Source organism: Mus caroli, chromosome 1 (assembly GCF_900094665.2).
Source record: "Mus caroli chromosome 1, CAROLI_EIJ_v1.1, whole genome shotgun sequence".
In the NCBI taxonomy this organism is placed as follows: Eukaryota; Metazoa; Chordata; class Mammalia; order Rodentia; family Muridae; genus Mus; species Mus caroli.
The window spans coordinates 86074052-86086909 of record NC_034570.1 but is presented as its reverse complement, the minus strand read 5'-3'; the positions used below and the strand labels follow the sequence as shown (position 1 = coordinate 86086909).

Here is a 12858-nt window from a genome sequence, read left to right as displayed (position 1 = left end):
GATTAAAGTGGCATTTCCTGGTGGAGGAAAACCAGATCAGATTTCACTGAGCAGGGATTATACGGGAAGAATTCACTGGTCTGGAAAGGAGAAAACTTCCATTTGCTTTTGGGCTGTGACCCCCAAGTTGGCTTTCACCATGATCCTAATACTACTCCTTGCCTGAGGGCTAGAGTGCTGGTGCTATTAAGAGACCAGTTGACATGAACTGTACAGGCATCTTCTCAGAAGCAGCCTGGTTGATTTCTTGAGAAGACAAATGTCAACAATCCTTCCCTGTCTACAGGGGAAAGATACTCCTTCCTGCCTACAAGGGGGAAAATAGTCCTTTGCCTGCATAACCTGGAAACAGCTGAGTCCCATGAGGGAGGTAGAGTCCAGAGGTTGGTACTGAAGTCCTCATCCCTGCAGCAGGCCCTGCTCTGAATCAGGAAGAGGCCCTTACCTGGCTGCTACCACAATTGTTTTCTGAGCTGCATAGATGGTGAAGCAATGAGGAACAGACCATTCATTCTCACTTTCTTCTACCTGTAGGTGAGAGAAGAGGTGACATCCTATGGGCTAGGAGAATGTTAATTTAGCCTAAATCTGAGGCATACAAAAAATGACTACCAATAATACTAGGTGCAGCTGGCTTGGAAGGTTTGTACAGTCTAAGTCTGAATAACTACAAGGGAAGTACAGGAGGCACACTTGTGTCCCTACATTATGGCAACTGCTGCCAAGTGCCTGAGGTCTGGTCTAGAGACACAAATACTCACCGGTGGGTCCAACACTATTAGCTGAAAATCAAGCAAAGAAGATGTTGAGGATTTCAGTACTAGGAGCTGGAAAACCCATCACCCTGGGACCAACATCTTTATCAGATGCAAAGGAAAGCCACTGCATACTGATCTCACCCAAATTACACTGATCTGATGGAACAATTCCAAGATAAAATATTACCAATTCAAACCTAAGACCAGATACAGGAAGTGTCCTGGTACCAAGCAAGGTAGATTTAAAGATGCAAGAAGTGAAACTACAAAGCTCAGTAACAGAATCCTATCTGACGTCAGCAAAAGTGATCATCTCTTTACGACTGGGAACAGCATTGCTGAAAGCCAACGTTTTTAATTTTCATCTCTGTGACATAAGGAAACTGCTTTAACATGATGAAGTTCCTCTCAAGCTGAGAGCTACTCATCTCTGAATAGTTTAGATAAGGAAGCACACTATTCAGCCCAATGACTGCCAGTTACAAATGACCCCAAAGAATTCCCCATACAGAACACACAGGACAAAAATCACTGACTTATTCTCTCAACAGAAAAGTTCTGACATCATACTAGTCATTTGTTAGAATGTAGTCTGTTAAGTCTTTCCCCAAGTTAATATTTAAGTTTCATGTGATTTCAGTTGAAATGTCAATGGTGCTTTGGAGTGGAATTTGTTTAAATGACTCCAAAGTTTACTTGGAATATTTAAATGCATTTTAAAAACTGTATCATTGCCGGGCGGTGGTGGCGCACACCTTTAATCCCAGCACTTGGGATGCAGAGGCAGGCGGATTTCTGAGTTCGAGGCCAGCCTGGTCTACAAAGTGAGTTCCAGGACAGCCAGGGCTGTACAGAAAGACCCTGTCTAGAAAAACCAAAACCAAAACAAAAACAAAACAAAAGACAAAAACTATCATTATGTATATGATGTGTGTACACATGCACACAGTTCACTTTTACATGGACTCCATGAAACCCGGCTTGAGTTGTCAAGTTTGCACATCAAATACTGTATCTACAGAGCTATCTTGTTGGCCCTGCAAAGATAATTTTAAAAGGGGGAATAAGGATGGGGTAGGATGTAGTCCTCCACATAGTAACTATCTCCAGAATAGATGGCGCTGGTAGAGTGGAAGATACTGCTGTAAGCAAAGTATATGACGAAGGTTGTCACACAACATGAAGGATTCAACAAATAATAGGGAAATGACTATATGGAAAGAAAAAGTTACATTCTTAACTAATTATATCTAACAAATGCTAGACATGCTGAGAGATGAGAAACAGGTAGAAGCCATGGCTCAGCAGTTAAGAGTGCTGCTGTTTCTTCAGAAGACGGAAGTTATGTTCGTAGTACCCACTTAGGCAGCTCACAATCATCTGTAAGTCCAGCTTCAGGATATCCAATACCTTCTGGCATCGAAAGACACCAGTACATATATGCACATACCCATACATAGAAACACAAATAAAAATAAAACTTTAAAACATTAAAAAGTGCCACTAGAACTGTGTGTGGTAGCACATGCCTTTAATACCAGCAGAGGCAGGTACTGGCTGTGAGTCTGAGGCCAGCCTGGTCTATACAGTCCCAAGACAACTGGGGCTGCATAGGAGGACGATGTCTAAACACCAAAATTAAAATAAAAGCCAGTACAATCTCATATCTTGCCTAACAGGGCTAAATAAAGCCCTCAAAGAAATGGTGAGAAGGGCTGACCACAGCAATCTGTTTAAATCATTCCTTCATAAATGGCTGTCATATGTCAAAGGCCATATGTCCATTTCATATGTCAGAGGCCATCCCAAAATAAGGTACCTGTACAGGATGGAGTTTTAAGTTCCACAAAATTATGGAGAAACTAATAAAGGTAATTAATACTTAAAGTATTTGTGACCTGGGTCAGAACAGATGGCTCAGTTCAGATTGTTAAGTCCCATGTAAAAAGCTGGCTGTATGATGAACATCTATAATCCCAGTACTAGGAAGACAGAGACAGGTAGATACCTGGAGCCCCTGGGCTAGCCATTAGCTAAATTGATGAGTTCTAGGTTCAATAAGAGACTCTGTACCCCCCAAAATAGGGTGGAAAACAACTCCAAAGATACCCGATTTTGACCCCTGGGCTTCCACATTCATGTGTACCCCCATACACATGCACATTTAGAACTCGTTGTGAGCAGCCAACTGATGCTCTTGCTGGACAGTTACAAGCAAAGAGACTCAAAGCAACATGTGCTTTGCACAGCAAAAAAAAGATGTTTGAGAGACAGAAGCCCAATAATGTGGTATACACTCTTTTTTGTTGTTGTTTTAAGATTATTTTATGTGTATGAGTACACCATTGCTCTCTTCAGAAGGCATTAGGCCTCATTGAAGGTGGTTGTGAGCCACCATGTGGTTGCTGGGAATTGAACGTCAGGACCTCTGGAAGAGCGGTCAGTGCTCTTAACTACTGAGCCATCTCTCCAGTGGAATACACTCTTAAAAGACCATACTTAGCCTAATGGAATATTAGATTGGGCACACAAGCTTCATGTTTGTCACCAGTCTCCACTACTGCACCAGAGAAGTCAGAGAATGTAATAGAGTGCTCAAGATGAATTACTGAGGAAAAAAAAAACTACTACTCACAAAGACACTTGTGGGACGTTAACTGGCAAAGAAGTTACCATAGCTAAAGCTGGAGTGCTGGAGTCAAGGTGATATTTATCTTGTATTTTCAGGGCTTTCCTATAGGAATGTGTATTTTAAAAGTAAACCATTAAACAATGGGGTTGTCTTCCAGAGGTGGCCCCTTGCTAAGTTCATCAAAGTAGAGTCACGTATTAACAAACGCCTGTTTCAGGCTGAGCAGAGGCCTGCTGAGTCAGTAAGAGGAATCTAGCTTGCTGCTGCAGCAGTAGACATCACCACTGAGATGTCAGGGACCATGGAGAAATGCTGCACTGCCCTTGCCTTCCATGTCTCCAGGACAAGTTTCAGGCCAGGTCCCAAGCTCTACATGAAAGAAGACAGCCTCTAGATCTTCCCGACTCTCTGACTTTAAATGGGTTTTAATTTTATTCCCGAAATTTAATTTGAGATTTCTTTTTATGTGTATGGACTTGTGCCTACATGTATATCTGCATCACATGCATGCAGTGCCTATAAAGACAATAAGAGGTGTTGGATCCCCTGGAATTAGGGTTACAGGTGGTTGTTAGCTGCCATGTGTATGCTGGGAATCAAGTACTGAGCCTTCTCCAGCCCTTCTTTTGTTTTTTAAAGATTTATTTTTATCCATGTGTGTGTGTGTATCTGTGTGAGGGTACCCATAGATGGCATAAAGTTCCTTGGTTATAGGCAGTTGTGAGCTGCCTGGCATGGGTGCTGGGAACTGAACTTGTGTCATCTGGAAGAGCAGTGAGCACTCCTAAAAACCACTGAGCCATTTCTACAGCCCTCAACCAGGGTTTTCATTAACACCCAAAGGCAAAGTTGATAAACTGGATTATGTGAAGGTCCAGTGGTTATCCCATTTCAGACATGCTTGTGGGTACATATGCAGGGTATTCAGAAGGCTCCTAGCAACTTTGAATCAACATAGTCCAGTGAACACAGGCCTGGTGTCTGTCCATGGGACAGGTGTTTTGGGATGAGATTCTTAAACTACATGGTACATGAAACAGCTGACTACCAAAACTGATTCCAAGTTGTGGGAAAGTAAGCATAGTGTCAGGTGCTAACGGAGACCATGGCTAGAGTCTAGAGGGCCCAGTCCCATGTAGGTGGGAATTACCACCTATCAGGTTCTACCGCGGTTCAGACCTCAGCTTGACTGGAGACCAGCCTGTCTGTGCATAGCCCATTGCCCCACACAGGCTGACCCAGAAAGCTGCCCATTGGCTGAATACGGTGCATTCTGGTGTTCAGGAAGAACAATAGCCTTGAGGAATTGAGGCAAAGATCCAACAGATTTCCTTAATATGTGGCCTGCTCACCATTGGAAAAATCCCACAGACTTGCAACTGTATGTGAGAGGTGGGACGGAAATCCAGCCCAGTACCTAAAAGACAAACCTCAGGCAAGCCTGATGACACTCACCAGCATGCCACGGAGTGGAAGGAAGCCACGGATCCGGAAATGACTGGCTCCTGTGACACTTTTGCTTGTATACAGCAACATATCTGAGAACTGGAGGAAGGGAAGCCTTTTAGATAAGTGAACTTTACAAAAACAAGGGACAAAGTTTCAATGTAAGTATAGTTTGACTCTGATGACTATAGACGGCCATTATGTTTTTACCATATCTATGCAAGTTACTGGAGATTGCTGGAAAAAAAGATCACTCCTTGATCCTTTTTGACCAGATGTATGTAGCAACCACATGAGCCAGCAGAATTGGGGGGCCAGCCACTAGCCCCTCTAGTCTGGCCTAGCTAGTAGGAACAGCCAGGAGGTCTAGCTGGTGCAGTCAGCTTCTTGCCTGCATGAATCAGGTCTGGGGCTCTTGGAAAGAAAGCCTGGGAAGATGAGGATATATGGTCAGGTCCTCTGTTCCCATGTTCTTAGGCTAGCATTGAGACCCCATGGCTGTCACTGGGCCACCAGCACATCTCTATAGGCCATCTTGATGATGGCTCTGCTTGTTCTCCCAGAATGTGGGCTAGGACCAAACAGGCCAGGGTAGGCTGCTTCCTGTCCCTCCTGATTCCCCATGTGACTGTGAGCTGTCACGTGGGATGAAGTTTCTTAGGGCTGAGGTGGTAGTCAGGGGAACAACTCTCCTGACAAAACTACACCCACTGATTCCTCCCCAGATTGGAGATACAGTTTGGGGTACAATGGGAAACATACCAGAAAAAACATCCTCTGTTGCAGGCCCTTCTTGGTGAGCTTGTGCAGGCAGCCCTCACGGATGAACTCCTGAAAGACAATTAGGGTTCCCGTGAACGACAGTGCAACAGTCATGTGCTAGCTGGGCCAAAGGCCATGGTGGCCAACAGCACACTCTAGCTTGCTTCCTCGCTTGCTCATATGTACATGTGATAGTGGACGTGTGGAGGCCAGAAGATATCCCGGTGGTCTAGTTTTCTCCTGCAACTTTGTGGGATCTGAGGATTAAACCAGACCTACACAGAGCACTTCTCCCTGCTGAACCATTTTGCCAGCCTCCTCTGGCTTCTAAAGCCCCGCTGAATGACAGCCCTCTGGGGGAGTCACCCTACCTTCAATAGTGCCTCTAGTTACCAGAGGCCTATTCTGGTACCAGCTCAGTCCTCAGTTGTTTATCTGGCCCAAGACAAGGATACCAAGAGGGCCAGTCTATCAGAGAGACATTTGGGAGACTGAGTCAGAAAGTGTCCATCTGAGTTCTGCCATGGAAAAAGCTGGGCAGAAGCAGGTATGAGAAGGGGAAAGTTTCCATAAACATTATTGGGTGGTTAGAGTTAACTACCTTGCACTGGAGTATTGAATAAAGAACAAGAACCTAATGCCACACAGGCTTAGAATGTCAAGGAACCACATATGGTGGTACGTGCCTTTAACACCTGTACTCAGGAGGCAGAGGCTTGTGGATCTCTATAAGTTCATGGCCAGCCTGGGCTACATAGTGAGTTCCAGGCCAGCCAGGGCTATACAATGAGACCCCGTCTTCAAATAAAACAAAAAGTCAGAAGAAAGGTGCCAATAGGAACAAAATGACGGAAGCCCCCATGGGTGCAGCCCAGCATATACCAACTAAGGCACAGAAAGGCTTTATGTGTTCACTGACATAAGATGAAGAAACAGCCCTAGGAGAATAGTTTCCTAGTCGGCAGAAAGGTCTACCACCCTATATGGGAACTTCTGTAGTACTTAGTACTTAGTAGGGCCAGTTACTAAGCTTTCTTACTCCAGTCCTTATGTCAACAGTACTGAGTCATCTGGTGACAGTGTATAGCCAAGAGACACACCAGCCCTGGGAACAGAACTGCAAGTCCAGAAAGAAGCCCACATATCTATAGGGCTTTTTATTTTTTATAAGGAGGACACCACAGATTGTGTACTGTACAGGTGATTTTTAGGCTACATTCATAAAATTCATTTCAAGAGAACAGACATAAACTCTTCCCCAAGTATGGCCACTTACCCTTCCAGGAGCAATGAGGTTTTCTACACCCACCAGGTCTCGCTGTAGCTCCGTCAATTTCTGTAGGTTTTCCAGCCGGGTAAGGCTTTGCTGGAGCTCGGTGGTCGCTTCTGTGATGGCCTTCAGTGCCTCTGTGTAGACAAGTTCCTAGGTTTAGACCCCTGAACAAGACACCCCCACCCCACTTTCTGCCTATTCTATAGTGTGGCTTTAATTTGAGGCACTGCAGAGTCCTGGCAGAGCTTTGGCCCACTGGCATTCAGTATGCACAGAATGTTGAGTACAGTCCCCTTCGTACACCCTGGATACTTTAGCTTTGTTGAACCGGGTGGTCCGCCAGCCAACATGAGCTGGTGAGAGGAGAGCAGGCTTTATACAGAACGCAAAGCACTAGTAGTTCTTTTTCTGTCTTATTTTTGTTGTTGTTTCTTGAGACAGGGCTTCTGTGTGAACCCTGGCTATTCTGGAACTTGCTGACCTCAAACTCAGAGATCCTCGTGCCTGAGCCTCCCAAGTGCTGGGATTAAAAGTGTGCCCCAACAAGCCTGGCCTACACTATTAGTTCTTTAAGGAGATCAAATCATTATGTCTTAGATATTTGAAGAAATTTACTTCTTTCTTGTAAGAGATGCTCACCTATAGTTGAAGCAAATGTAAGAGGTTAATAAGCCAGAAGGAAACTCACTGAGATAAGCATGGGATGGTAACCAGCCTCAAGTAGGCTATGCCAGCCACAAACCACTATCCACCTAGTCCTGTCTCTGTGCTGCCCACAGTGCATTGACCCAACTCCCTGCTGGAACCAATCACAGGGCCTGCTCTCCTTTCTATTTTTTAAAAAAATTTTATTAGGTATTTTCCTCATTTACATTTCCAATGCTATCCCAAAAGTCCCCCATACCCTCCCCCCACCCCCTACCCACCTACTCCCACTTTTTGGCCCTGGCATTCCCCTGTACTGGGGCATATAAAGTTTGTGTGTCCAATGGGCCTCTCTTTCCAGTGATGGCCGACTAGGCCATCTTTTGATACATATGCAGCTAGAGTCAAGAGCTCCAGGGTACTGGTTAGTTCATAATGTTGTTCCACCTATAGGGTTGCANATCNCTTTAGCTCCTTGGGTACTTTCTCTAGCTCCTCCATTGAGGGCCCTGTGATCCATCCAATAGCTGACTGTGAGCATCCACTTCTGTGTTTGCTAGGCCCCAGCCTGCTCTCCTTTCTTAAAAGAAGTTTTATTTTCAATTGAGTGTATGTATTTGTGTGTGTGTGTGTGTGTGTGTGTGTGTGAACGCATGCATGCTTGTGGTTTATGATCATGGATGAATCTGAGTGCAGAAACCCTCAGAGTGTAGACAAGGGCACTGGATCCTCTGGAGCTAGGGTTAATGGATATTGTGAGCCACCTGAACATAGATGCTAGGAACCAAACTTGGGTCCTCTCCAAGGCAAAGTGCTCTTAACCACTGAGTCATCTCTCTAGTTCCCTGCTCCCCCTTTTATCAGGACGCTCTTCCTGCCTGGCCACAGTGCCTCTCATTTGTGATCCCTCCTCCACCAGCAGCAGCTTGACCAGGTCTCTAGGCCGGGCCAATACCCACCTATTCTCAGCCCTATCCTGGCAGGGTTCCAAAAGAGTCCTAAAAGAACAGTGTTCCTATAGATTGTTTGTAGCTTCCAGAGACAAAAGCAAAGTAAAAGGGGAACACATAGCAACATTATTATCCTTGATAAACATAAACATATTCTTTACAAATGATATGTACATAACGCTGAAAACCTCAGGAAGAACCTGGTGATATTCTCGGTCTGAAGATGAGCCATGTGCAGCTACAGGCTGCAGATTCTGAGCACTATTTTGACCCGGTTCTGCAGTTGCTAGCCTGGGGGCGGCTGGGCATCCTACAGAGGACCTGAGGTCAGCTTCCAGCACTCACATGTCAGCTCACAGCTACCTGGAGCTCCAGGGGACTCCAGGAACCCTGCTGCCTGGACTCCAATGATCCTGCTGCCTCAACCTCTTAAGTAGCTAGGATAAAAGCCATGGACCACCATTCCCAGCTAATCATATATTTAATGACAATTTCAATGACTTGTAGACAGAAACCTCCTGTAGTAAATTTATGCTATAACTAAAAGTTCTATTTGTTGATGAACAAGATTTAAACTTTATTCTTTTTGTCACTTTAACAAATAAAAAATGAGGCCGGGCAGTGGTGGTGCACACCTTTAATCCCAGCACTTGGAAGGCAGAGGCAGGCGGATTTCTGAGTTCGAGGCCAGCCTGGTCTACAGAGTGAGTTCCAGGACAGCCAGGGCTATACAGAGAAACCCTGTCTTGGAAAATCCAAAAAACAAAACAAACAAATTAAAAAAATGACAGTTTATATTATGTCAGAACTTCCAATAGGCCACTTGGCTAAAATATTTGGTAACTTTTAGAGTCAAGGCTTCCAGGACAGAAATACCCACAAGAAACAGTGGGTATTTCATTCTAGGACACTCCCCAACTCCCAGTGCCCTCGTGGCAGCTGTAAGTCCTGACAGCAGGAGGCCATGTTGGTCACTACCCCACCCAATGTAAGTATCAAGGCCTGAGAAAGACTATGCCTGGGGAACAGAAAGACAGGTCCTGAACCAGTACAGCCTGGGACGTGGTTCCTGCAGCAGCTAAGGAGAGGAAAGACCAATGGCCTGTTCTGACTACTGGGGTTGTCAGCCTTTCTGGGGCAGAGCCAGTGTAGTCTATGCTTTCCGCCCCTAATTATTGCTCCTTAGCCCTCAGAGTCTAAAGGCCCGGTGTGCACTCACCATGGCAGTCGGCATAGTCGAGGTGCCCAGGAGAGTAGTAAGCACACAGCCGGCTCAGCAGCAGACGGTAGTGGACTAGCCTCTGGACGGGCTTCAGCAGGAATGTGTTGAGAGGCAGGTAGCAGACCTTTTGGAGCTCAAACTCTTTGTAGACTGCCTCCAGCTTTTTACAGTGTTTTGTGGCCTTTTCCAGTTCTGTTAGGACCTCATCGTGTCTTTGGAAGTAGCTAGTAAATTCCTATGGAGGCGCAAAAGGATAATGTTTAGGGGAAGAGGGTAGTAGGGGGGTGGAATATCAGTGTGACTGCCTTCACATAGTAGCTGGGAATGCTGGCAGGGCATACCACAGATGCATAGTGTGGTATGTGCAAGCCAGAGCACCTGTTTCCACAGAACTCCATCTTTCCCTGCTTCAACTCCATCCTTGTGTGCGGCATATTCTATTTCCATGTCTAGCACTCCTGGACAGCTGGTCTGCACTATAAGCACTGCTGATGGATCTCTCCCTGACATCTTGTATGACAGGAGACCATGAGCCTTGGAGGCTGGGGGAGCTAGAGCTCACCTTAGGGGACACACTGAGCACTGGGTAAGAACCACCCTGCTTTTGATCTCTGTCCAGGTTCAATGTTGACTCTGTTCTTGGAGAAAGGGAGGAACCAGGTTTTGGGAAACTCTGTCCAAGCAGACAATTCCGGGGAATCCCTGGTTGGTTCTGAGAATTCTGTACTGGATAAAGCCTGATTTGAGGGTGATGCTGTGCTGACAGCATGTTCTGAGGATCACTGCTCTCAGAGGAACATTTTTCTGAGGCTGACTGTTTTGATGGGAGCCCTGTTTAGAGAGTTCTGACCTGAGGGAAAGTATGCTAGAACAAGATATTCTGAGGGACACTGGTGGGTAAGCTGTCTAAGGAAATGTTTTGGGAGAATGATATTCTGGGGAGAAGCTACTCTGTGAGAAACCCTGTTTTAAGAAATTATATTGAGGGCTGAAGAGATGGCTTAGCAGTTAACACTGACTGCTCTTCCAGAGGTCCTGAGTTCAATTCCCAGAAACCACGTGTGGCTCACAACCATCTGTAGTGGGATTTGATGCCCCTTTCTGGTGTGTGTGAAGAGAGTGACAGTGTACTCATATACATTAAATAATAAATAAATAAATAAATAAATAAATAAATAAATAAATAAATCTTTAAGAAACTCTATTGAAAAACATACTGCTCTAGGGAGAGGCTTTCTGAAGTAAACCTGCCGTCAAGAACCCCACTCAGAGAGAAATGCTTCAACAGGCAAGCTATTCCGAGCTCATTCCTGAGGAATGATAAAAGATAATCATACTGAAGAAATGCTGTTCTGAAGAGACCTCTTTCTTAGGAAAAGCCTTATATCTCCTTCCTCCCTAAAAAAATAATACACAAGGTGTCAGATAGCTCAGGCTGATCTCAAACTCAGTGTGTAGCTCAGGATAGCCTGGAGTATTTTTTTGAGATAGGTTTTTTCCTCTACATAGCCCTGGCTCTGCCTGCCTCCCAAGTACTGGGAGGGCTTAAGAGTATACACCAACAGCTGGGTGGTAGTGGCACACGCCTTAATTCCAGCACTAGGGAGGCAGAGGCAGGAAAATTTCTGTGAGTTTGAGGCCAGCCTGGTCTATACAGTGAGTTCTAGGACAGCCAAGGCCACACAGAGAATCCTCTCGCCCCTCCCTCCCCCCAACACACATACAAAAGAGTACATATCACCATGCCCTCTCAGAAGAGGGCACCAGATGGAACTGAAGTTACTTACACACTGTGGGTGCTGGGAACCTAACCCAGGTCCTCTGCAAGAACAGCAAGTGCGCTAACCACTGAGATGCCCCTCTAGTGTGGGAATGTTGTTTTGAAAAGAACACTGCAGTAAGGGGGAACCTTAACTCTGAGAGGACCCATGCTTAGGAGTCTGCCTTCTATGGGAGCTCTACTCTGTGGAGCTGTGCTCTAGGTGGGAAGCTGATCTAGGAAATGCTACTTTACGAAAGGTATTCTGAGGGGAAACCTTATAAGGAGTGCTGTTCTGAAGGGAAAGCTGTCCTAAAAGGTGAGCTCTACTGATCGATCCCTTCCTGAAACCATGTTCTGACAGGCCCTGCTCTGAGAAGAGCTACTCTAAAGGAAATTCTCTTTTGAAGAAAACAGTTTCTTTTTTTGAGAGGCCTTTATTTTAAGCTCATCTGTCTTAGGTGAAGTCTGGTCCTGGGATCTGGTGTTTTGAGGGGAACCTTGTTACACCCTGAGGGAACCTCCTCAGAGAAGGCCTCTGTTATGAGGAGACTCTCTTGTAAGTAGTCTGTAAGGGAACCATGTTCTGAGGAGCCTGCTGTGAAGGAAATCCCTTTCAGGAAAACCCTGAGGTAGACTGTGGTTATTGGGAGACTGTTTTGAAGAACACTATTTCTAGGAGAACACAGTTGAATCAGCACTGCTAGTAAGTGTAGAACCTTGTCAGGGGACAGTTTTGAGAAGAATTTTACTCTCCAGAGAGTCCTGTGCTGAGTGGAGAGTTCAGGTGCATGCTGAGCTGAGCTGAGCTGAGCAGCTCTTTGGAGAGGAACCCCGCTGTGGAGACTGGGAAGATGAACTTGCTCTTGGAATGCTGTTGTGAGGGGGACACTGTACTGAGAGCATGGATGAGTTTTCACTCAGGCTTTTGTGTTAGGCCTGGGTTAATCCACCTTACCTTTAACTGACGCATGTTCCTGAGGAGGACGTCCCCGATTCGCTGGTGGTCACCTTTTAAGTGGGCACTGGAGGGCCCTTCCCTGGATTCAGAGGAACAAGAGCATTTATAAACACCAGGAAAGCTTCTAGAAAATGCCAGCATTTGACGGTAATAGCTTGCTTAGTCTTTTTTTTTTTTGAGACAGGGTTTCACTGCATAGCTGGAGCTGGCCTCAGATATGATTCTCCTGCCTCTGTCTCCCTAGTGCTGGACTATGGGCGAGTCACCTAGCGGTCAGCCGAGCTGTGGATGGATTTTGAGGTGGAAAGAATTTAAATTGACAGCAACAGTTACTGCATTTTCATAAATACGATAGGAACCAGGTGAAGACGGATTGGTTGTTTTGTTTTGGTTTGGTTTTGGTTTTTTGTTTTGTTTTGTTTTGTTTTTTTTTCGAGACAGGGTTTCTCT

At 45.5% G+C, this 12858-nt stretch overlaps 1 protein-coding gene across 1 annotated transcript in view; it reads right to left on the bottom strand.

Annotated features, from left to right (window-relative positions):
- Nucleotides 1-12858, bottom strand: part of Farp2 (FERM, ARH/RhoGEF and pleckstrin domain protein 2) — a 104399-nt gene that overhangs the window by 3703 nt on the left and 87838 nt on the right. The window contains exons 17-22 of the mRNA XM_021168209.2: nucleotides 12406-12487; nucleotides 9686-9923; nucleotides 6875-7005; nucleotides 5599-5667; nucleotides 4846-4935; nucleotides 446-528 (exon numbers count right to left, since the gene is read on the bottom strand). Of these exons, the coding sequence (XP_021023868.1) occupies nucleotides 446-528; nucleotides 4846-4935; nucleotides 5599-5667; nucleotides 6875-7005; nucleotides 9686-9923; nucleotides 12406-12487 (693 nt within the window). The remainder of the gene's footprint in view (nucleotides 1-445; nucleotides 529-4845; nucleotides 4936-5598; nucleotides 5668-6874; nucleotides 7006-9685; nucleotides 9924-12405; nucleotides 12488-12858) is intronic.